Below are 25,253 nucleotides of genomic sequence, written 5' to 3' on the forward strand. Positions count from 1 at the left end.
ATCAAAATTTCGCCCTATATACAAAAATAATGTCACAGGTCTAACCATCATTTACCCGTCCTCACTTGTCGTCGTCGCCCCCCCCCCCCCCTCACCATCGATCTCTCCCACATCATGTTCGTGCCAGCTGTGACAACTCAGATCGATCCTGCTATTTCCAAATCCATTTATAAGATGTGGCATAAGATCTTCAACTAATCTGAAATATTTGATAGCATCCAAGCTAATTTAATCTGTATTTGTACAGGTTAAAGAAAACAAACCTATTTTTGTCTTCTGCTTCCCTATTAATAGTTTTCCATTTTAGTGTAGAACAGAGTCACTTGCGGAAACAAACTAAATATTACATTCTACTTGAAAAATAAAATATTTGTGGTCCTGGAAAAATTTTCTAAATATTTGTATTATGAGAAAACTATAACTAATTTATTTTCAAACCCTTCGAAATGTTGCACTAAGGAGCGTCATATGACCAAAAACCGAAAACTACATCAACTCCAATTTAATTCAATTCTATACAGAGCGTATGTATATGTTATAATTACGGACAGCATTGGGTATTTGAAACTGGGTGATATGGTTGTTTGAAGACAAAAATGTTGAAAAGAGAATCCCAAGTGCACTTTTTTAAACTTTTCGTATTTCTACTGAAATTTGAATAAAACATATGCTCAAATAAGTCATTTGAAAATTGAGAACACCTGTTTTGGGTTGATATTATTGAAAATACAGATTCATTGTATTGGAATGCACATTTATGAAAAATAACGGATCAAATTCCAAAAATATCCACAAATTAGATCCGGGAAAAATGGTTCCAAAGACCCATGGACTATCGAACTATACTTGCATGATCAATGTGACTAAAAGCATATTTATTTGCGTAAAATACGACTTATAATTTCAAGAATGGTCGTATCTCAAACAGGAATGCCACATTGAAATCTGTGTTTCGATCAAAAAAATCTTTTTACCATCTATGATGACTAAACCAGGAAAAAAAATCTGTGAAATTTCTGTTATAAATTTCCAAAAAATCTGTGATAAATCACAATATTTCCAAAAATCTGTGAAAATCTGTGGAATTTTCAACAAAATGCCAAAAATCTGTCATCTGTAAAAACGAATCTGTGATCAAAAATTGTGAAAAAAAAAATCTGTGACATTACAGAAAAATCTGTAAATATGGTAACCCTGGTCTCAAAAGCAGTCCAGGGATACTTTCAATGGCCACAATGAATTTAAATACTTATTCTGGTAGTTTGAACCATTTCTTTGACATGGTATTGTGTTGTGAAAGGCTCATAAACACATATCTCCAAAACGAGAATTCCGAACGAAACAATTCTCAAGTGATAAGGATGGGTGGAAGAGACTGCATTGTAATCGACCGAATGCACGGCTTTTGTGCCTTCGACAATAATATTATTGCCAACATAACCTAGACACTTGACACTCTTTTCTATATACTTCAATGCAAATGCGCATACTAGTAATCTCAGTTTACTAGTTCCAATTACGCGTATAAATACTGGACTTGAAAATTTTATTGTGTGCAAAAATCATTTTTCGAATATCTGTGACCAAAAAGACATCTTTTAAATCCAATCCAATTTCTGATTTTTAGATTACTTGATGAGTAATTAAGGCCTATCTATAAAGTAGAAACACCAGATAATCTAAAAACGCGAAGAATGAAAACGTGCTCATTGCAATGGTATTTTCGCGAACACTTCAGAATATTCTGAAACACTTCATTTAACTAACTTTTTTAAATTTTATTCTATATACCCATTTTTTCCAGATTTTTCATTTCATGAATTATATTTGCTTTGTTTATTTTTTTTTCATTTTAAATATCTGACTAATTTTAAATATATGATCATTTCATTTTATTGCTTTTTTTTCATTTAGCATTCTTTTGATTCATTTTGGTTATTTGACTTCATCGTATTCATTTCATTCTTTGTATGCATTCCGATCAGTTTATTATCTTATTTATCTTATTCGTATCATTGATTTAATTTATTTTATTCACTTTTTTCGTGTTATGCATTAATATTATTTTATATTATTTTTCGGGTTCACTCATTTTATTCATTTTAATAATTTTGTTCAGTAATTCAATATAGTCACTTCATCTAGAACATTATAATTAAACACAATTTAATTTATTCTATTAATTCTTTTGCTTTCTAATATTCTAATTTTTTTTCATTTCGATCAATTTATTGTTTAAAAGAAAACAAAATGATAAAATATATAGAAAGAAAACATTTTTATTCATTTTATCACTTTCTTCATTTTGTTTATTTTATTCATTTTATTGATTTTATTAACCTTCTGCATACCCTGTTATTAATGAACAACCACGTTTTCAAAAAGCTATAACTTTGGGGTTAGACAACCGTTTATTTGAGTTTTTATAGTTACAAGAAATATCCGTAGAACTGAAGTTATTGCAATTGTTCTGATTATTTCACTAGAGCAGTTATCGGTGGAAAATTATAATTTGATATATCTTCGTTGTCTTCAAATATTGTTGAAAACTGATAAATTTTATCAATGTAGACTGCTTTCGGCTATCTTTTCTGCCCAATCGAAATATTGAAAACATTGCATGAGTTGTGTATTAAGGATCGGTAGTTAAAAATTGAGCAGCTTCTCAAACTACTAGATAAGCATCTATCTTAATCAAAACAGGTTTTTCGTGTTTCTTTATTCTAACACTTTTAAGAAAAACGGTTCTGGAACCATATATGCGCTAGAAAAATATTAGGTATGAAAGGGTTAATTTTATACATATTATTCATATTATTTATCTTATTAATTAAATAAATGTTTTTTGGTTTTATTCATATTATTTATTATATATTCATCATTCCATCCATTTTATGAATAACTGTTTTTGCTTCATAATCATTTTAAATTTTTATTTGTTTTATTTTTCTTTAATTTATTCATTTTATTCAAAGTATGACTCGTGCAGGACTCGAAACTGTGCTTATCTTGTATCGAGTTCCTTGCCAACTTTGCGTGTGTTAGGCAAACTAATGAATAATACAACATTGAAATGTGTAAGAAATGTCTCATCTCACTGATAGGTGGATTAAATCGGTTTTTCTTTTTCTGTCCGAAAAACAGTATGTAGTCTCGGTACACTTAAGATTTTCTGTTTTGTAGAGCAGGCTCATTTTACGAGCCTCCAATCACTTTTATCGACCCTTGAAGTGTTTTGTTTGTTTTGGTAAATAGTGTTAAGAAAAATGACTAAAGGCATATGCAACATATTTAAAAGACATGGGTCTACAAATGTCAAAGGTATAATAAAACTAATAAAAGCGCGTCTGTTAGTAAATATTGAAAAACTAAAGTGTGCAATGTAGCCCCGCACGACGGTACTGAATTACATACACGAATAGTACTCCTTTATACTTGAACGCCTTCGTAATTGGAGATTTTGAAAAACTTCTAAGAATTTTCACAAAAACCATTTGTCAAAATGATGATTTATACATGTTGATTTCTGTTTCATATAAATATTAATTATAATCTATCCCAACAGCAATACCGCAAGTATACATACACCATAAACACTGTCGGCAATAAATAACAAAAAAGCTCAAATTCCTCGATAAAACGACTTACTTATGAAGCTCACTTGATTCACATACAAATCAACACGTTCTCGGCGGATTAGAAGTCGTTCACTACTAGCAAAAGGAGCATCTAGCCGAGTCCCGTATAATCGCTCTAGAGAATATCAAACACTACGTCGCACACCCCCCACGCCACTCGGATCACGGAACTGTTGTTTCAACCTGAAATGATATCGCGGAGCAATTCACACCAGCCGCAGCTGTAAATTGTAGGTACACGTGCGAAGGTGCAAACAAAATAGGCTAGGAGCAAATTTCACGGTGTTAAACTTGTTAGCTCTGCCTCAACCCTTCGACACTCACGAAAAGGTGCATTGAAATGGGAGCCAGCGTCGTTCTAAAAACAAAATTATCCGCATGAAGTGCAATATATAAAGCATTACAGTACTGTTGTCAAAGTTAGAAATAGCGTATGAATGAGCGTACGTATTGTATCCTGATTCTATTTCCAGACCTAAGTACATTTCAACAAAGGGTGTAACCGGAAGCTGGAATTGAAGGTTTCGATCAAATTTCAAGATTATGTTCCCTACCCAATGAATTTGTGTCAGAGTCAAGGTCGAGCCGGTAAAATACGCTGTTGGAAATGGGAAAAACGAAGATTGACGCAACTTTGTAGGCCAGTTAGTCCCCTTGTCAGAGTTTGGGACTTACACTCAAATCAAAGTAATATAGCACTATAAAAAATTAAGCGTTTGTTGATAAATCAAACTCATATACTGATTTCGTTTTTAGAATCGAGTCGCTCTAGGTTCGCTCTGAGCTGTCACTTTTGCATGGATTTTGTAAATTAGAGCGAACCTAGGGCGACTCTGATCTACAACCGTTCCACAATCCTGATTGCGGGTTTGAACACAAGCAATTAAATCTTCTGTGCTTGCAGGACTTCATCCATGACCAAATGTTTGCTCATGAACACAACTCGTGTGCTATATTTGAATAATGTATTTCTGGTATCAAAAGTGGTCCTGCCTGATGCTAATGAGACGAAGTCAATATAAGACACCATGATTTACGAAAATTGTAAATATTGTGACTATCATGCATCAATTTTTTTCCTTAGCGAATAATATTGAAAAGATCAATTTGTAGTAAATATTGCATTGAAATTAGTTTTTTTTTAATACAGATGTTCTGATTGGGACTATATAGATTTTCAACAAAATCGTCTGGCAGCTCTGCGATCTAGACACTTTTAACTGGAGAATGTCCGTTCATCCATCCATGACGTCAGAACGCGCACCGCAATGTGCAAGCGATGATCCGAACAAATTGACGCATTGGACGCTTTTTTTTCTGGGTCATGTCCCGGTATCGACCGTCCATTTTAAAACCATCATCGCTAAATCAAGAGACACTCGTTTGACGCAGTTCGGAAAGGGAAAATTATAACCGCTATGTGCGCTTCAACTCCACTGACGAAGTTTTTCCACAGTAGAATGGTGTCCTACTTTTCTCTTCGTCCCCGCCATCATGGTCCCCCCACATGGTGTGTCTGCGTATTTCGCACACACTCTATTCCAAGCTGGTCCCGGTCCCAGTTCCTATCGCTGAGGCTGATGGCGATGATGTCAATTCGATCGGAGGGGGAGATCATTCTAAATTTAGCAGCTAAGAACCACTAGAAAGACGAGACGCTTGTTTCGTCTTCCATTATGCAGTTTTATTGCGCCTGTTGTTATTCGTTTCTTTTTTACAGTTTGTGTTTTTATGTATGTTAAAAGCTATTATCAAGAGGGGGACTTCGTGCATGTATCAACTCAATCTTATATAAAACTTCTTAAAAGAATTTCACACGTTTTGAAGAAGTATTCTTTTGGTTCTTCTGATATTTTTACAGAAATACACAAACTTTGTTTGAGTGAATGTCCAGTTATTTGAAGGCAGAGCGATTCGAAAATTTCAAATGGTATCCATTTTCAGCGGCCTGTCGCCAGTCCTGATTTTCAATGTGCTCTTTTTCTTTTACTTTCTATTGACATGAATTAATAATAATCGTAGATCTTTTATCTCTTTTCGTTCTTCTCCTGCAGACCGAGCTCACTCAATCGAATAAGTTATCGTTATTGCAACCAATTTCCCAGTGCATTTCTTGCGAACCGATGTGTAGCTCCCAGAAGGAGCTGATTGTCTAAAATCGAGAACCGTGTTGTAATTTCCTCCGGTGCACGCTGACAAAAGGTGCTTTTGATTTCACCTTTATTCTCTATCTCTATCGTTCTCAATGCAGAATCAATGCAGTGTGCGATTGCAGTGAGGCCAAGGCAAGCAAGTAATTCTCGTCGTTCACCAGGAAATCGATGTCTTTCGGTGCCGATAAAAATACCGGGGGAGGGAGGGGGGTGTTGAGGATTTTTTTTTCTATTCACCTTGCGCTCTACTAGCGGAGTTGTACATTCTGTTATGAGGAAGAAAGTGTAGTTTTTATTTGTTAGGGGAAAATGCGACAATGTTTCGAAGATCAAAGAATTTCGAATATGCTGTCGATCCTCGAATTGTTCCAGTCAGTCGCCATCAGGTTCCAACCGACAGGGGCGGTAAATCAAAGGTAGACAATAGTTTACATACATAAATGCAGCGATTCTACGCTGCATTTATGTATGTAAACTATTGTATACCTTTTGTTCGTACCATATTCGGATCGAACATTGGGGGATGTTATAAAAGAGTACGGATAACGAAGGCTGAATTAAAGCGAGCGAGAAAATTTGGCAAATGTGCGTAAACAATACATGTAATCCCATTAAATTAAATGTAAATTTGATAGATTAGTGTAAGTTTGATAAATGAAACTTCAGAAACATGATTAGTCTAACAGATGCCTTTTTTATTTCCTTTATAATATGTCAATGAAATCAAAGAATGCAGACACAAAGTGCACTTTTAAAACGGCACAAATGTAAAAAAAAACTTTCTAACGGTCAAGATCACATTATTTTGAAACCTCCAACTTCGGAAGTTTGACAACCTTTCCAACATATATAATAAAATAAGAAAAGGTACAATAAGTGCCATACGTTTTCAATTAGAGGTAGTATTAGTTCAATAACCCAAACACATGAAAACAAGAAAAGATAAGCGTATCATGCCAAAGAACGAATTATTCAGCTCTTGTAGACTAACAATCTGAACTATTATTATTATGATGTTAACTATTCAGATTTTCAAAAAATGAACGAAAAATCGATCAAAATTGTTAAATTTTAAATAACTTCCTTTAAAAGGTTACTTAAGCTCATTAGCAGAAACATGTGCGAGCATCGCTCAACGGAAAATTTTCTCACCTTCCCAATGGATCTAAAAAAATTGAAATACGAAATATTAATTAGAGGTATTTTAAGACAAATAAGTTTTTAACACAAACAGTTCAATAACTTTGTAACGGTTGAGCTTTGATGGTATGTGTCAGGGTTGTTAATCGATAATTAATCGTCATCGTCGATAACGTTAACCACCCGTCAACGTCATCGGAAACTCCGTTAACGATAATGTATCGTCGGATTCATCGTCATCGTCGATAATTCATCGGCGGTTATCGCGATACATTTTGCGTTACTTTCCCGTTTATTGGAGTAGAAGTTGATGCGGTTAAGTTTCAATTGTTTAGAAATAAATAATTATTGGAGGACATGCTGTTGGCAGTTGAAAATCAATAGTTTTTGGACAGTTTCTATGCACGGGTGGGGGGTGGTTTTGACGATGTGTCCAAATGGAATTTTTTGTCAACTTTTCGGGAGAGTTTATATTGAAGGGAAAGTTATTGGCAGTTGACAATTAATAGTTTTGGACATTTTCAATACACAGGGGGTTCGACGATGTGTCAAAATGGATTTTTCCAACTTTTGGGGAAAGTTTACTATATTGAAGAAATTATTGGTAAGTGAAAATCGATAGTTTTGGGCATTTTCAATTCACAGGAGGATCCACCAGTGCACAGTGTTTCCAAAGTGGCAAAAACGTGAAAGAAAAGTTTATTTATATTTTTTTTGCATTTAAAAAGTATAAGTTGGGTGATTAATCCCTCTAAAGCTGAGAAGCAAGTTTTTGTTTGGTCATTTATGAAAATAAAAAGATGGGTGGGTAATGTCTAGGACATAACCGGAGTGTCGTGACTACTCGTTTGACTTGTAATTCAAATCGAATGATACTCAATGAAATATGTGGGAATGTTTCAAGTTATTCTTTATAATAATTATGGTGGTTCTGAAAAGAACCTTTGTTGTTGGCGTCTGCGTTGATAGGGGATGCGCTGGATTCTAAGCTCGTTGAGACATTCATTCATGAAATGAACAATTTTCTTGCTTTGAAATATCAATGTTAAAATCTCTCCAAACAACCATCGGAATCTTTTCCGTACAGAAATGAACACGCTTAGCGAAAAACTAGGGGCGGGTAATGTCCGGGACATAACCGCGATGCTCATATTCTTAAAATTCTGCTTGTATCTCCTTCAAATGGCTAAATTTTACGCATTAAGTTCGATTCACCGGGCTCAGCGAAATTTTCCTGGGGATCCCGTTCGTTAGTATATTCAGCAAAACAATTTTATTACCGAGTTCTCCGCGTTGAATACAGGTCAATAATTTCATATAATGATTTCAACATGCAGACAATGTACATGTATGACAGGTGGGAGTGTTCTGAAGTGGTTTTAGTGGAGGTAACAACATAAAATCATGTATTGGACATTTTACAATGATTCTCCTTAACCCTGCAAAACCACGTGGTTGGCAGCAGAGGGTTAAGTTGTTTGGAAGAGATGACAGTTAATATATGATAACTAAAAATATAAAATTGTTCTATAAATTGCAAAGTTATTGCCGCGTTGACCTGAAAATTTGTCATTTCATTCATAAAGGAACAATCATTGAAATTATGTCAATTTATGCTTTGCAAGATTTGAAATAACTTCGAAGTGTGGTCACGACACCCCTGTTATGTCATATACATTACCAACCCATCTTTTTCCATTTTGCCTTCGTCCTAATAAGGACGGTTTGTGGATAACTATGTTGATACAAGACGGGAATCTTTTAAAACAATTCAAACCTTGCAGACGATTGTTTTTACTGCGTACATCCATACGATCTTTCCCCTTTCGCAGCTCACGCCGAATGAGCACACTTTTCATCAAGCTGTTCCTATTTATTGACTTTACAATGCAGATGGAAGGACGTCCTTTTGTTCGATAAATGAAAATATTTTCATCATTCGTTTTGGTGTAGCTTTCGCTTAGTGGCAGAGTTGGCACATTCACTGATTTTCTTGGAAGGATTTGCAAAAACCTTCGGGTTTGTAAATTAGAAAAACATTTTCTTATGATTCACTGGTAAAAGTACAGAATTACCAAGCGCAAACTTAATACCAGTTAATAAAAGAAACTTTCTAATTAAATTCTTTTTCCATTTTGTATTCGTCCTAATAAGGACGGTTTGTAGATAACTATGTTGATACAAGACGGGAATCTTTTAAAACAATTCAAACCTTGCCGACGATTGTTTTTACTGCGTACATCCATACGATCTTTCCCCTTTCGCAGCTCACACCGAATGAGTACGCTTTGCAGCCTTCGATGTTTTGGTGGCATTTTTAGTGGCAGTTACTACCGCCTTTTCAGTGACTGCGTTTCTTAGCCTTTGGCTTTTTGGACTTCTCACCGCCACCACCTCCACCAACGTTTTTCTTCTTCTCTCCGATGGTAGCTGATTTGATTGGTCGTCCGATGCAGCTTCTCACGACCACGCACGTCTGTTATGTACTGCGTCTTACACACGTCTGGCTTTGAGAAAAGCTGCGACACCCCTATTTATAGGTTTTATCATTAATGTTGATTTCATTTAAAGTAGTTTTCGAACTATTTAAACAAATTTTATATAGCAAAGAACGTATCGGTAGCAAGCATTGAACGTTTTCCTTCCGATTTATGAAACAAGATTGGCAATCCGTTTTGTAGAAGAAAAGTTAATAAGGTTCAAAATGTACGTAACGCTTTCGCTAATATGCACTACTATCGCTTTCTCGCTCGTTCTCGTGGCGTGCATGAGCCTTTCCTTTCCGTCCGACTTCTAAGGGGTAACCAAAATTAATATCCCGGCTTTCCCCCACCAACTGCTCTCGTCAAGCAACCCAATACGAATAATCATAGGAACAAACATGTAGTGGACCTTTATATAAACTTTTCATTATTTTATTGTTCATTTGCTGCACCATTTTGACGGCTCTGTGCGGGATGGGCTGAAAATTTTCACTTTTCCGAGTCGTTTTCGAAAGATTTTTCAAAACACTATTTTTCCGTTGATAATGAATATCCTACATATTCCAAAATTTAATACAACATTGGTACAAATATTTTCGACAAAATGCCGAAGAAATTGATTAAATCCATTCAGTACAACAAAAGATATAAGCGTTCAAAATCTTACATCATTTTTCTTCCGAGATTTTGAAAAGGGGCCCCTATATTGAAAGGTAAGTCGTTAGTCACGACAAAAAACTTTATTTGGCAAAGTTGTTGAGAATTTCTTAAGTATTAACTTCGCTGAAGTTCTGTCGATGTTAATTTACATTTGTGGAGATTTCTTTCCTGAAAATTGCTTTTTGCAAAATACTTTTCCTGGTAATTTTGTAGAATTTCAAAATGTTCCAAGATTTTGTTCAGCATAAGAAAATACTGAATTTTTGTAATGTAAGTTTATTTGTATCTCTTACAACTTATCGAATATTCTAGTGTCCAAAAAGCAATATTTTGGCATGGAAACCGCAAATTTCCGCAGACGAATACCAATACGAATCTGTAAAACAAACACTATCAAAATCGTTTGGCGGGCTCTAACTTACGTTCAAGTCAAATTCGAGTATATTCCTTCTTTAGTATATTTTTCTTATCTTAGAGATGCAAAATATACAAACATAATAATATTGTACTGTAAGACCTCCTTAAGGGAAATTTTTACTAAATAATTAGTCTAAGTTTCCATCATTGGGGCCGAGTGCGGCCTGTTGATGCGTGCGATAAATAAATAAATAAATAATAATGGCGGATCAGAACGAATATTTTAATCGCTGTGGTTTGTTAAAAAGAAAGAAAAAAATATGTTAGTCCAGGTGTTTGCGTTTTGACTTCGTCTCTTCAGAACCAGAAAAAATATATGCCGATTTTGTCAATGTCATCGTTTTATCAGCCTAAAATTCGCCAAGGGGCTGATAAAAACGGGTCTTCACTGTATTCAAAAAACGACTAAAACTCTATTATGAGGCCGTTTATACATTACACTACACATTTAAGGGTAAAAGAAGGAAGCATGAAGCATCTTGTTACATAGTGGAGAGAAGAAACGGAGGAGGGGGCTAAAAGCTTCCCAACTAGAAAAGGAAATCAAACATTGGAAATATGTATATTCTCCTTTTAAAAATCCAGAATATTCTAGTTTAAATTAAAATTATAATAAAATCTGTTAATCACCACACCACTTAGTGGTTTAGTAGTTTTTTTCAATATATGTTTTGCGTGCTAAACATTACTAATTACACATTAGCTCAAAATTTGTTTTCTTCATGGTCTAAACAATTTTTAATCACCTTTTTGCCGCTTGGAAACACTGTGCACCTGGGACTGTTCTGTGCACCAACTTACTCGAAAAGTTAAAAAAATTCCATTTTGACACATCGTCGGACCCTTCTGCGTATTGTAATGTCCAAAATTATTGATTTTAAACTGCCAACAACTTTCCCTTCAATATAATACATTTTCCCGAAAAGTTGAAAAAAATTCATTTTGACGCATCGTTGGACCCCGCTGTGCATAGAAAATGTCCAAAACTATTAATTTTCAACTGCCAACAACATGTCCTTCAATAGGTATTTATTTCTAAACAATTGAAAGTTAACCGCATCAACTTCAACTCCAATAAAAGGAAAAGTAACGCAAAATGTATCGCGATAACCGATGAACCGACGATGACGATGAATACGACGATACAATTATCGACGATGACGATGAAGGCGACAATACATTATCGTTAACGGAGTTTCCGATGACGATACATTATCGTTAACGAGTAACGCCGATAAATTATCGTGAAAAATGTATCGTATTAACAACCCTGCATAGTATGTGTATAACGATTTTTTTCTTCAAATATTACAATCAATCACTACTGGCGGGGTTCTTAACCATGAACCCAACACCCTATATATCTCTAATATTCTCCAATCAAATTATATTAAAAGGACCTTATTGAACGTGAAAATCTTAAGGAACAAAATAGAAGAAGATTTACCATTAATAAAATTTAGATACATTGGTTTTTTTGATATTTTGTCTTGATTCCATATTTAATCATTAAATGGCACATAACAACTCCATTTAGCTATAATTTATTATTTAGTTTACCATTTTCAGAGCATCAGTAATGTTTCTGAATTTTACCGGCAATGAATCTATTTCCATTTTGTTCCTGAGAATTTGTTCGACAAGTTACTTTTATTAACGTTTAATTGAAGAATAATAGAGATATATAGGGTGTTTTGTTCATGGTTAAGAACCTCCCGAGGGATGATTGACTGTCATATTTGGAGAAAAAAATCGTTCTACACATACCATCAAATCTCAACCGTTATTAAGTTATGGAACTTTTTGTGTTAAAAACTTAGTTGTCTTAAAATAGCTGTAACTCAAAAAATATACTTTGTATTTGAAATATGTTCGATCCATTGGATTGGTAAGAAAATTTCCCATTGAATGATGTCCTCATATGTTTTAGCTAATGTGGTTAAGTAACCTTTTAACAGTAATTTATTTAAAATTTAACAGTTTTGATCGATTTTTCGTTCATTTCGCGAAAAATTTATTGGTTAGCATCACCATTTTAATAATTTAGATTGTTAGGCTTGAAGAGCTGCATAATTTGTTTTTTGGCATGATACACTAATCATTTTTTGTTTTCATGTGTTTGGGTTAATGAACTTGGATATTTTTATCTCATTTTCACTAATACTAACTCTTATTGAAAAAGTATGGGACTTATTTTACCTTTTCTTATTTTTACTCGAAAGCCAGGAAAATTTTGCAGAGAAAAATGAATTAATACATTTCAGTTAGGTGAATTTAGTATTCATTTAGAAGTTAATTAGATTAAAGTTAATGTCATTATTAGAATTTTCGTTATTTTCTTAAAATAGTAAATAATAAACTTCTCCATTATTATCATAGAATAAATGGGGGTGGGCGTAGCGTAGTTTGTTAATCGATTGCCTTGTACACAGCGCACCTGGGTTCGATACCCGACCCCGCACATAGGGTTAGAAATTTTTCATAAGAGATTTTTCTAACCCGAAGAGGCGAATGACCTTAAGGTTAAAATCTCTATAATCGAAATAAAAAAAAATAGAATAAATGCATCTCAGCAAGTTCTACAACTTTTTCTTTGACGCTATTCAATTATCTCTTTTAGTTTCAAAGCAAAATCATTTTTATCACCTCGTTTCATATGCAAAAACAACAATTTCGAACCCACTACATTTGTGGTGAGGTCATGCTGTACTAACTATTAAATTGTAGCGATAGCGATAGGGACAAAGTGTCAAATAATAAGTTATAGCGAATGTTAAGGGGCACCAAATAAATAATAGTAACGATAAATTTATTTGATTAATAATTAGAATAATTACAAAACTCAAAAACGCTAGTTATTTTACTAGTAAAAAGTCATTTAGTACACTTAACTAAAAGATATTTGTACATACATCGAAAGAAAATTTTCTCAACTTTTCAATGAAGCGTTGGAAATAGCGATATAAAGCATATTTTTTAGATTAGTCCTTTAAGCACTTGCAAGTCGGAAGTACAGGAAAAGTTTAGTAATGAAATTACAAAGAAACGAGAAGAGATAGGAATATGATGTTGAAGAACAAATTGCGAATAGTTCTAAAATTCAACTTTTGGAGAATAGATATTGCTATAGTCATAATTCATTATTTTGAGAAAATTAAGAAAAAACTCATCAAAAACATAAATTTGTACCTCCTTTACTACTGAAAGATAATAATTTATTATTATCTAATTAACTGAAAGATATGAGAACACCGTTCAATAGGAAATTTTCTCAATTTTGCAATGAAACTAAAATATTTTAAATATAAAGTATACTTTTTTAGTTGGAGGTATTTTAAGATAAATACATTTTTTACACAAAAAGTTCAATAACTCTGTAACGGTTGAGATTTGATGGTATGTGTGAAACGATTTTTTTCCTCCCAATATGACAGTCAATCACCCCTCGAGAGGTTCTTAATCATGAACCAAACACCCTGTATTCACGAGATTAAATTTGAAGTGAATGACAACATTTCCTAGAACCCCCCTCCAGCTTCTTGTATTCGGGTGAAGGTTGCAAAGATCCCTTTCGATTTCTGAGATTTTTTCAAGTTAGAAAAAAATAAGGAATTTTTTGGACAAAATGCCTTAAAACTCATGCTTCCCCTATTTTTTGTTGGCAAACGAAAATACTTTCATCACTATGCTAAGAATATTTTCTTTAAACAAGTTGTATATTACAATTTTCCGACTGCTACTTCAAAAGTTGTAGCATTTAATATAATTTAATATATTTTTCCTCATGAGGGATTCCATGAGAAACCGGCCGACCGCAAAATATGACCATCGTCGATTCGAACGAGACTGCATATGAACGCTGTATGAATCTCCATGATATTCTCTGGCAATTGGAATATTTTGATACAAGAGTAATTTTTCAAAAGGGCGTAAACGTTTCTACGTGTATGAATTTCAATTTTTTTTTGTTCAATTACTGTACTTTATACAGCAAAACTATCTGAGAACAAGTTACAGGGAATGAATACTTCTGTCCGAAAAAAATATGCACTGGAAAAAATGTTGTGTCATTTTTCAAAAAAACAAATTTAAGTTACATGAAAACAACCAACATATGATTCAGCTATATAGTTTAATCAACAGACCCTATGGTTGAAATATGTGTTGGTTGTTTTCATGTAACTTTAAAATGTTTCACAATATCGCCTTGATGTCAAAGAGAAAGTTGCAGGAAAGTTTACGGGCCTTTTGAAAAACCTATTATTGTTGATGGAGAAACGCGACTAACTTATGAAAAGGTCGTAATAAAACAAAATAATTGTGTTGTTAAAACAAAAGTTAAAATATCTCGAGAACTACTACATTTTAGAAAATTTTTGTTAAGAGCATTTCGATTTAAAATGGCGTTTAGAATCATATTCAAAAAGAAAATTGTATTTTTGACTGCAAATAGTAATAATTATAAAAAATTGTCAAAAGTTGTTGTTAGGAAAACTTTTTTATTGAAAGCTTCTCCATGATCCAAATACACTAAAAAGGTTGCTTTTACGTCTTTAAACGAAAAACATTAAATTTTTGACATTTTTTGAAGGGGTAACACGAATAACTTTTAAAAAGAGCATAATTACACGAATTAATTGTTTTTGAAGGAGCAAAATTTCAAATATCTCGAAAACTATCGCATTTTGGAAGATTTTTGTTAAATGCATTTTGATTTTAAATGGTGCTTAGAATTATATTCTGTAATAGAATTACAATTTTGTATGTCCATTAGTATGAAATTTAAAAGCATGTACAAAGTTATTGTTTGGAAAACTTTTTTTCCGATTTTTTCTCCATCATGCAATCACATTCAAAATGTTTCTTTTCTCTTTAGTTTTTTGGTAACAAAATATAAAAAAAAATAAAAAATGGGTTATTTCGCAATTTAAATTTTTATCATAAATTTTTGTTTTTTTGAAAAATGACACAACATTGTTTTCAGTGTATATTTTTTCAGACAGAAGTATTCATTCCCTGTAACGCGTTCTCCGATAGTTTTTCTGTATAAAATACAGTAATTGAACAAAAAAAATTGAAATTCATGCACGTAGAAACGTTTACGCCCTTTTGAAAAGTTGCTCTTGAGTCAAAATAATCTTATTACCTGTGGAAAATATTTAGTCTTGCATGACGGTGAAACGTGTAAAGTTTCATTGGAATCGAAGATGGTCGGTCACGATTTTAAAGATTTTCGGACGGATCTTCGTGGAATTTCTCTCATATTTTCACATACTGCCAGTGTCAAAAACTTCTGGCGATGTGGGCGGGGGTCTGAAATTGTCCAAATGATGTGAAATTTGGCATCTGAGTTTACTTTGACATTCGTTACAATATAAAAGGGAGGGAGGAAGGGCTTTGATATTTCAAAAATGAATGCGTTTTTGTAATGCCCTACTGCATTATGCTTTTGGTGGTTTATAGATACCTAGGGCAATTAACCTACTGGCACACACGTACCATATTTTGGATATAAGCGATGCGTTTTTATCACTAAGGCATCTAATAACATGCTTCTGTAGGTATTTCTAAAGCACGAACGAACTCAACTGGTTTAATGCTTACTTAAAGGCGTGCGTTAGTTGGAGATTTTGGTGGGGTAGGAAATTGAGTTGTGTTAGAGAAGGGACCAAGGATGGTTTTTATTTTTATAAAAGGTTTGCAAGCATTAGTTTTTTATACCGATCCATAGAGTATATTCAGCAGTGCGGGTTTTTATATAGGAGTTTCAAAATGGAATTGGAACTGAAACGATCACATCCCCAGCAGAGCGTTTCGATTTATTATTTATTGATAAAATTTAATATCAATGACAAAAGGCCATATAACCCCAACTCCTCATATTCGGACAAATGTCGCAAAGGTTTCGTTCGATTTCTGAAATTTTTTTTTGCGTTAGACAAACTGGGGGACTTTGGGGACCGAATTTTTCGTGAAATGAAATTATCTCCATTCAAATAGTAAGAATAATTTCTTAGCTTGGCTTAGTTGACCGCCCGTGAGTTTCCCGTGATTGATCGAATCCTATTAAAATTTATTTAACAATAATCTTCCAAAATGCGATAGTTTTCGAGATATTTTGAATTTTGTTACAACAAAAACAGTTAATTCGTGTGATTATGCTCTTTTTAAAAGTTATTTGCGTTACCCAATTATAAAATGTCAAAAATCTAATGTTTATCGTTTTAAAAACGTAAAAGAAACTTTTTCAGTGTATTTGGAACATGGAGAAGCTTTCAATAAAAAAAAATCCTAACAACAACTTTTGGCACATTTTTGTAATTCTTACTATTTGCAGTTAAAAATGCATTTTTTTTTGAATATGATTCTAAACGCCATTTTAAATCAAAATGCTAATAACAAAAAATTTCTGAAATGTAGTAGATCTCGAGATATTTCAAATTTTACTATTCAACCATAGGGTCTTATGATTAAACTAAATAGTTCGATCATATTTTGGTTGTTTTCGTATAGCTTTCAAATGGTTTACAATATCACCTTGATGTCAAAGAGAAAGTGACAGGAAATGCTACAGGCCTTTTGAAAAACTTATTATTGTTGATAGAGAAACGCGAATAACTTCTGAAAAGGTCGTAAGAAAACAAAAGAATTGCATTGTTAAAACTAAATTTGAAATATCTCGAAAACTACTACATTTTAGAAAATTTTTGTTATTAGCATTTTGATTTAAAATAGCGTTTTAAAATCATATTCAAAAAAAATGTATTTTTGACCGCAAATAGTATTGAATTATAAAAATATGTCAAAAGTTGTTGCTAGGAAAACTTTTTTATTAAAGGCTTCTCCATGATCCAAATACATTGAAAAAGTTTCTTTTACGTCTTAAAAAAAATGATAAATATTAGATTTTTGACATTTTATGATGGGGTTAAGCGAATAACTTTTAAAAAGTGCATAATCACACGAATTAACTGTTTTTATTGGAACAAAATTCCAAATTTCTCGAAAACTATTGCATTTTGGAAGATTTTTGTTAAATACATTTTGATTTAAAATAATACTAAGAATTATATTCTGTAATAAAAATAGTTTTGTATGTCAATTAGCATGAAATTTAAAAACATGTATAAAATTATTGGTAGAAAAACTGTTTTACCAATAAGTTTTCCATCATACAATCACATTCAAAATATTTCTTTTCTCTTTAAGTTTTTGTTTCTAAAATATAAAAAAATTAGAAAAAATTGTTTCTTTTGCAATTTGAATTTTTAACACAAATTTTTGTTTTTGTGAAAAATGACAACATTTTTTTCAGTGCATATTTTTTTCGCACATAAATATTCATTCCCTGAAACTCGTTCTCAGAAAGTTTTTCTGTATAAAATACAGTAATCGAACAAAAAAAATTTGAAATGCGCATACAAATGTTTACGCCCTTTTTAAAAATTGCTCTTGTATCAAAATATTGCAATTGTCGGAGAAAATAATGGAGATTCATAAACCGAACAAAACTTCAAAGTTTCGTTCGAATCGACGATGGTCATATTTTGTGGTTGGCCGGTTTCTCATGGAATCCCTCAGACAATATGATCTTAGCAATATGTACGAAAGTCGCTCGCGATTAATTTCAGATAATTCGAACTTCGAACAGCAGGCCATCGGAAGTATTCCTTAGTATTAACACTTCAATGATTATTTCCAAAATTTGCAGTAGTAAGCAAGCGTACAAAAAGTATAAAAGATATCCCAAATGAATGTGAATAAATTCACTGCGAAATGTTAATGACAAGTTGGCATCTCCACTCTCCCTATCAGACACGTTTCCGTAATTGGGTTAATTGCCAAATTGCAAACGAAATGATTCTTATGCGTAATAAATATAATGAACACAACAAGAGTTTTTGCTACATCGGCGGCCCAGAAGAAGAATGAATGGGAGAAGAGCAATACTGGCAAAGACCGACCATATGAGTGGTTCAAACTCGAAAGAGTGACGCGGAGTACTGACTGGATGATTTTGAAGAGAGGACCTGCAGTGCGATTTAACGAAATTTTAGCTTCCGATGGCCCTACATTTTCTGACAAAGTGAAGTTCTGGAGTGTTTAAATGTTTACAACTCTTTAAGAAAGCAGAAATAGTACAAAGCTTGTGTCAAAACTTCATGAGACCTCAAGAAGTCACTTTTGGACGTATTCGTCGATGTAGATTTGTCGGTGGACGGTTTCAGATTTAATAAAAAAAAACTGGCTTATTTTGACACATCTACAGATCGCTTTCCAAACAAAAAACTTATTGTGTAATTCTACAGCTTCATCTTGTACCAATTCAAAAAAGTTCCTACTTCAAGTTTGCTTGTTTAAATACGCTTTTAAATGCAAGGCTTTGAAAGTTATACCTTGGCGTGAGAGAGCCGGTATAATAATATATGCTATTATTTAGTGTAGAATTAGAATTCATCCTTTACGGCACTACGGTTGCACTATAACCGCCAGAAGAAACCTAAAACGTTGGTACACAATCGGAAATGGTAAATCAGGAAAGGTGACTATATGTTGGTGATTCACTCAATATAGAATGGATTGAGGCTATGATGCAAAACCTTAAGGTCTGTCCAGGTTAAATCTTCGGTACGGATCAAAACCTTGACCTAGGAACTCATAGCATGTTGTTAGCCGCCTCTTACGACATGGGACCAGGTTCCCAGTGGTTCTATTCTTTGCTGAAGTAGTGCAAAAAAATTTAGTCCGCTTGACACCACACGGCCTCATTCAAATACTAAGATTGTAATTTCCTGAGTGCTGCTTAAAAAGTTATATTTAATATATTTTTCCTATATAATTTCCCATAGTTCTGTGTGCTCTGTGGCCGATAGGAACAACGAACAACCACTTCAACCAACAAACCCACAAACCAGAGTAACCCGATCGTCATCTACAAGAACACGAGCATAACTACACAAAATCTTTCCCCTGTGCCGGTAGCTGTCGGTAGTTCTGGAAGTAATCGTGTAGTAGTTTCGACAGCGGCTGGCACTGTGGGGCTAGACATCCCACAGATCAGTCCAATTTCAATGCATCTGTGAGCGAATTCTGTTGCGGCTTCTGCCGTTACAGATGTGACCACTAGTAACCGGTTTGGGGAAGAAGAGATTAAAGTAGCCACCACGTCACCATGAAGGGATCGACCGGGGGGGGGGGGGGGGAGGACTATCCCTACCTCCCAGATATACAGCCCTCGCAATTCTCCTCCTGGCTTTCCGCCGGCGAAGATACACCGCAACAACAGCAGAAGCACCAGAGTACCGATATCCTGGTTGAAATCAGCGCAACCACGTCCCGGTACCAACGGAACACGCCGACGAGAACTGGCAGTCAATCGAGACAGCAGATGCTTCGATGGAACATCCGGGGCCTGTGAACCAACATTAGGGAGCTTAAACAGCTGATCTGCGAGTACGAACCGAGCCTGACAGCGCTTCAGAAAAGTAAAGTGAACAACCGAGTAGTCCCGGCAGATTTCATCGGTAACAACTACACTCTGTTACTGAAAACTGGGAGTAGGTCTTGCCATCCGGGATTGTGTACCATTTGAGCAAATCGATGTCGATGCCAGTATGCAAGCAATCACAGTTCAAATCCAACTGCCACTACAAATGCAGTGGTGTCAATCTACGTCCCTCCCAGTACTCAACAGTGTCAAGAACAGCTGGGTGAGTGACTTCCTCGAAAAGCTTTCACGTCCAGTGCTTGTACTAGACGACTTTACGGCGCACCATATTTGCTGGGAAATCCACAAAATCTACCGCACTAACTAGGCCACTTAATCGCAGAAAAAACTTGGACGCAACAGCTAGTCGTTCTCAACAACGGGTCCCATACCTGAATTGATCCAGCTTCCGGTACCACATCAGCCATCGATCTTACAATCTGCTCCGAAGCTGTGACCTCTAAATTCATCTGACGAACGCTTCCGGATACCCACAACAGTGACCACTTCCCCATAGTCGTCTCAATCCCCAGATTCCTACAAAAAGCAAGCAATGGCTGTATAACCAAGCGGATTGGACAGCTTACGAACGACTGACTTCCAGCGCTACACGACCAGGTGTGGATATCTCAACAGACCATTTCGTCAAGCAGTTGATCACTGCTGCAAACACAGCAATACAACGTACTACTGGTAAGGTAGGGCCTAAAGCTGTTCCATGGTGGTGTGCGGAGGTGAAAGCAGCCATAAAAAAACCCACGAAAAGCTGATGCACTTAAAAGCTTCCAAGAATCGCGGGCGGTAGCGAGAAAGTCAATCCAGAACGCCAAGCAGCAATCATGGGAAGACTTTGTCGCGAAGATATCTGCAAGTTCTACTACGTCAGTGATGTGGCAGACAGTGAACACGCTGAGAGGGAAACGTAAGCATAGCTCAACTGTCATTAAACGATCCAGTGGATACACTGACAAGCCGGAAGAAGTAGCTGAAAAACTGGCACAAAACTACAGCAAAATATCTTTAACCTCCAGCTATCCACAACCGTTCCAACGGAAGAAGGAAAAGACCGAACGAAATCGAATACAATTTTCGCCAGACACCGACGACATATATGATACCGACTTCACACAGAATGAGTTGCTGTGGGTACTCGACAGAGGGCAGAGGGGGTCTTCAGGACCGGACTGCGTCGGTTATCCAATGCTTCAGCGACTGCCATTGTCGGTGAAAATTGCCATGCTAGAACTCTTCAACAGAATATGGTGCAGTGGCGTATTCCCATCCTGTTGGAGAACTCGAATAATTGTACCAATTCCAAAGCCAAATTTGAGCAACACGGGTCCATCTGCTTTCCGACCAATCACGTTAACGAGTTGTATGGCAAAGGTATTCGAGCGGATGGTGAATCGACGGTTGACTACCGAACTAGAGTCGAACGGGCATCTCGACAAATGAAAAATCGCCCTCAGGTCCGGTCGGGGTACTGACACATACTTCGCGGAACTAGAGAGGTCTCTGCTTGAACGCAATGAACACTGTTTGATAGCGTCGCTTGATTTGTCGAAGTCTTACGACACCACCTGGAGATATGGCGTACTACGCACACTAAAGAAATAGCAGATATGTGGAAGAATGATAAACATCCTGAAGAGTTTACTGACCGAAAGAACGTTCCAGGTCAACGTAGAGGGGCATTTATCGCCAGCACATCCGCTGGAAAATGGTGTGCCACAGGGCTCAGTGATCTCGGTTACGCTGTTTCTCGTGGCTATTCCATCTTTCGCGTGGTTTCGAGCTCCGTACAGATATTGCTGTGCGCTGACGATATTCTGCTTCTAGTATGGGGGAAGAAAGACCAGTCGCTCTTTCGGAAACTTCAATCTGCAGTGAAAGCCGTCGATAAATGTTCGAGAAGGGTTGGATTTACGATATCTGCAGCGAAATCCAGCATCTTCTATTGCAGCCCGAATTCCCGCCGCGAACTAACGCAAGCGGTAAAGGTAGATGGTGTAACTGTTCCGACACAAACGCTGCTGAAAACCCTCGGTGTTACCCTCAACCGATCGCTCAACTTTAAAGCGCATTGTAAAATGACGGCTTGCGAATCCAGGCTGCGTATCCTGTAGATGATCGGTGCCAAGTTACTGCGTACCACACGTCAGGAGACCTGTTAATAATGTCAGATTTGGCTAGCTGTCTATCAGCAATCGAAACTGGAACATCTCAGCACCCGTGGATCCAGGAGATTGAGAACATGCTTCGAAACCGTGCAATTAAGCTGTGCTGGATTCCGGGTCACGCTGGCCTCCGCGGTAATGAAGAGGTAGATCGACTCATTGCAGAAGTCAGGGACATTGTTCCATTGAATATATCTGTTCCGGGTGCAGATGCCGTCAACCAAATCAAAACAGTCATCCGAAACCAATAGTTCAACGTCCACTGAAGTCAAGCTTCGTGAAATCAAATTTCACACGGTGAAGTGGACTGATCGTGAGAGCTCGGCTGATCAGCAAATGCTTACCCGACTCCGAATTGGACATATCTGACTAACGCACGAGTCCCTGTTGAAGAAAGAAGCCCCACCAACCTACGAGTGCTGCGGGGTAACTGTTGGCGTCCGCCATGTGATCCTCCATTGTAGGATATACGACGAAGCTAGGAAAAAGAACGACATTGATTCGACGAGTCTACGAGTGGCACAACAACAACGAAGGAGAAAATGAAAAGAAACTGCTAAAGTTCCTCAAGGAAGCAAATTTGTATAAAGGAATGTGACAAATTTGAAATGTATATTGTTATAATTATGTAAATGAATGCGAAATTTGGAACTAATTTTCTACCGACATGAATGCACCCCTCCGGTGTAAAGTGTCGTTAATAAACAACAACAACAACCCATAGTGCTAATTTGTCACAACCTAAGTGAAGAGACGACAACAGGCTTCTTGCTCTTCTTAATTTTCTCTACTAGGCCCTGCCATAAATCTAAAGACAACAAGCGTTCACCGTTGCCAGATTCCTTTCGCATGCTTTTTACAATTGCTTAAAACAATTTTAACTCAAAGATCACACTTCAACCAGGAATTCACAACACTAGTTATATTTAAAAATTAAATTTTATTTTTATTCATGTCTCTCTTAACAATATGCGTAGCTATATCGTCATTCAAGACTTAATAAATTTGCATAAAATGCTGATTTGTATGTAAAGGAGCCGATTTTCCATCCCGTTTGTAAATATTACAAACGCTCTTGACTGGCAAAACAACCAATCAGAAGCTGGTTCAATATTGAGGTTAGGACTGGATCAAATTAGCTACGCGATTGTCTTCTCTTCTCTTAGGTCACAACATGAAAGGGAGGGACTTTAATTCAGGGAGAATTTAATTCAGTGTAGACCGTTGCTGCAGAAATAATAAACTATTCGAATACAAAGTGAAACATGCTTTTTACATTTGATTTTATGTGTGCAAATTTGCTTTAAGCCAATCTGGTAACCCTAAATAATTAGATTACCCTTCAGAGGTGATGTTCTTAAAAGTTTTTGTTATTTTCTCTAAGAACTGTTGAAAAAATTCTTTTGTAGCTCTTAGTTCCTTTCCTTTTAAATCGTAACATATTCAACCTGAGTTTGAAAAGCAGAAGCTCAATGTTCAATGTTCAAAGTTATATTTTTCCCTGGAAATACAAATAAGAATTGAGAAGTCCAACCAATACACAGCAAAATACAAATCCAATATGGCTGACATTTCGCATGATGATTCCCCTAAAGGACAAACACGAAATTATTGCGACACATTCAACAGGGCATAACTTTTTAACCATTGCGTAAAAATCAACCAAATTTTGCACACTTTCTCATTGATGTGTATTGTTTACATGCTGTCAAACTCGAAGTCGTGTCGAAAATGGAGGTGAACCAACGCGAGTCGAGAGAATAAATTCTTTCCAAACACCTGGAATTTCCTGACCTGTCGCGTTGAACATTCACCATTCAACCGTCTCCAGAGTGTTGAAGCGGTTCCAGGAGCGGTTGACGTTGGACCACGGCAAAGGAGCTGGAAGAAAACCGGGACCGGAGAACAAAAAGACGGAGGGAAAGGTGAAGCGGATGATTAAAGCAAATCCCAACGTCTCAAGCCGTGATTTGGCTAAAAAGATCGGCATGTCGCAGAGCTACGTCCAGAATGCAAAGAAGATAGCTGGACTACATACATACAAGGTACAGAACTTCCCAAACCGCGATGAGCGGCAAAAATCGACGACTAAAACTCGGGCACGGAAGCTCTACGAGAAGATGCTGACAAAATATGGCTGCTGTGTGATGGACAACGAAACGTCTATAAAAGCCGATTTTAAGCAAATTCCGAGGTTGGAGTTTTTCACCGGCAAGAGCAAGTTCTATGTGGACGACAAATTTAAGAAGAAGAAAATGTCGAAGTTCGCCTCCAAATATCTCAGCAACCGTGTTAATTCGAAAATCCGCGCAAAAAAAACTCTAAGCAAAAGAGAATATTTTTGGAAGTTTTTTTTTTGCACGGATTTCCCAATTAACACGGTTTTTGCAAAAAAATTGCAAAAAGTCCTTTTCAATGCAGAAGACTTAGAAGATTTTCGGAAAGATGGAAGAGACGGGCCTGGAAGATTCCTTATGGCCCGCACCCCAACAATATGGGTATTTTTGGAATGGTCTTGAAGAGTAGGTGCCAGAAATTGATTTTTGACGTTATTTTGAAATCAAAGATGGCGACTTCCGGTTTTAGCGAAATTCGCTATAACCCAATCAATATGGGTATTTTTGGAATGGTCTTGAAGAGTAGGTGCCAGAAATTGATTTTTGACGTAGTTTTGAAATCAAAGATGGCGATTTCCGGTTTAGCGAAATTCGCTATAACCCAATCAATATGGATATTTTCGGAATGGTCTTGAGGAGTAAGTGCCAGAAATTGATTTTTGACGCTATTTTGAAATCAAAGATGGTGTCTTCCGGTTTAGCGAAATTCGCTCAATCAATAAGGGTATTTTCGCAATCAATCAATATGGGTAATATTTTTGCAAAAACCGCGTTAATTGGAAAATCCGCGTAAAAAACCGCGTTAATTGGAAAATCCGCGTAAAAAAAACCTCGTAAAAAACCGCGCAAAAAAAATCGCGTAAAAAAACCTGGGTGTACCCTAAAATTTTGGTTTGATTTTAAACATTATAAGAAAATTGGCATGACATTTTCGGTGTCGCAATAATTTCGTGTTCGCCCTTTATATGTACGGATAAACGA

General features: G+C 35.7%; 2 protein-coding genes across 3 annotated transcripts in view; both read right to left on the reverse strand.

Moving 5' to 3' along the window:
* LOC131680663 (uncharacterized) overlaps positions 1–20,493 on the reverse strand; it is a 35,920-nt gene extending 15,427 nt beyond the window's left edge. The window contains exons 1-2 of the mRNA XM_058961376.1: positions 20,371–20,493; positions 19,709–19,903 (exon numbers count right to left, since the gene is read on the reverse strand). Coding sequence (XP_058817359.1) covers positions 19,709–19,903; positions 20,371–20,493 — 318 coding nt within the window. The remainder of the gene's footprint in view (positions 1–19,708; positions 19,904–20,370) is intronic.
* Positions 1–25,253, reverse strand: part of LOC131684172 (uncharacterized) — a 925,699-nt gene that overhangs the window by 548,440 nt on the left and 352,006 nt on the right. The window lies entirely within an intron of this gene.

This window comes from Topomyia yanbarensis, chromosome 2 (assembly GCF_030247195.1).
Source record: "Topomyia yanbarensis strain Yona2022 chromosome 2, ASM3024719v1, whole genome shotgun sequence".
NCBI lineage: Eukaryota > Metazoa > Arthropoda > Insecta > Diptera > Culicidae > Topomyia > Topomyia yanbarensis.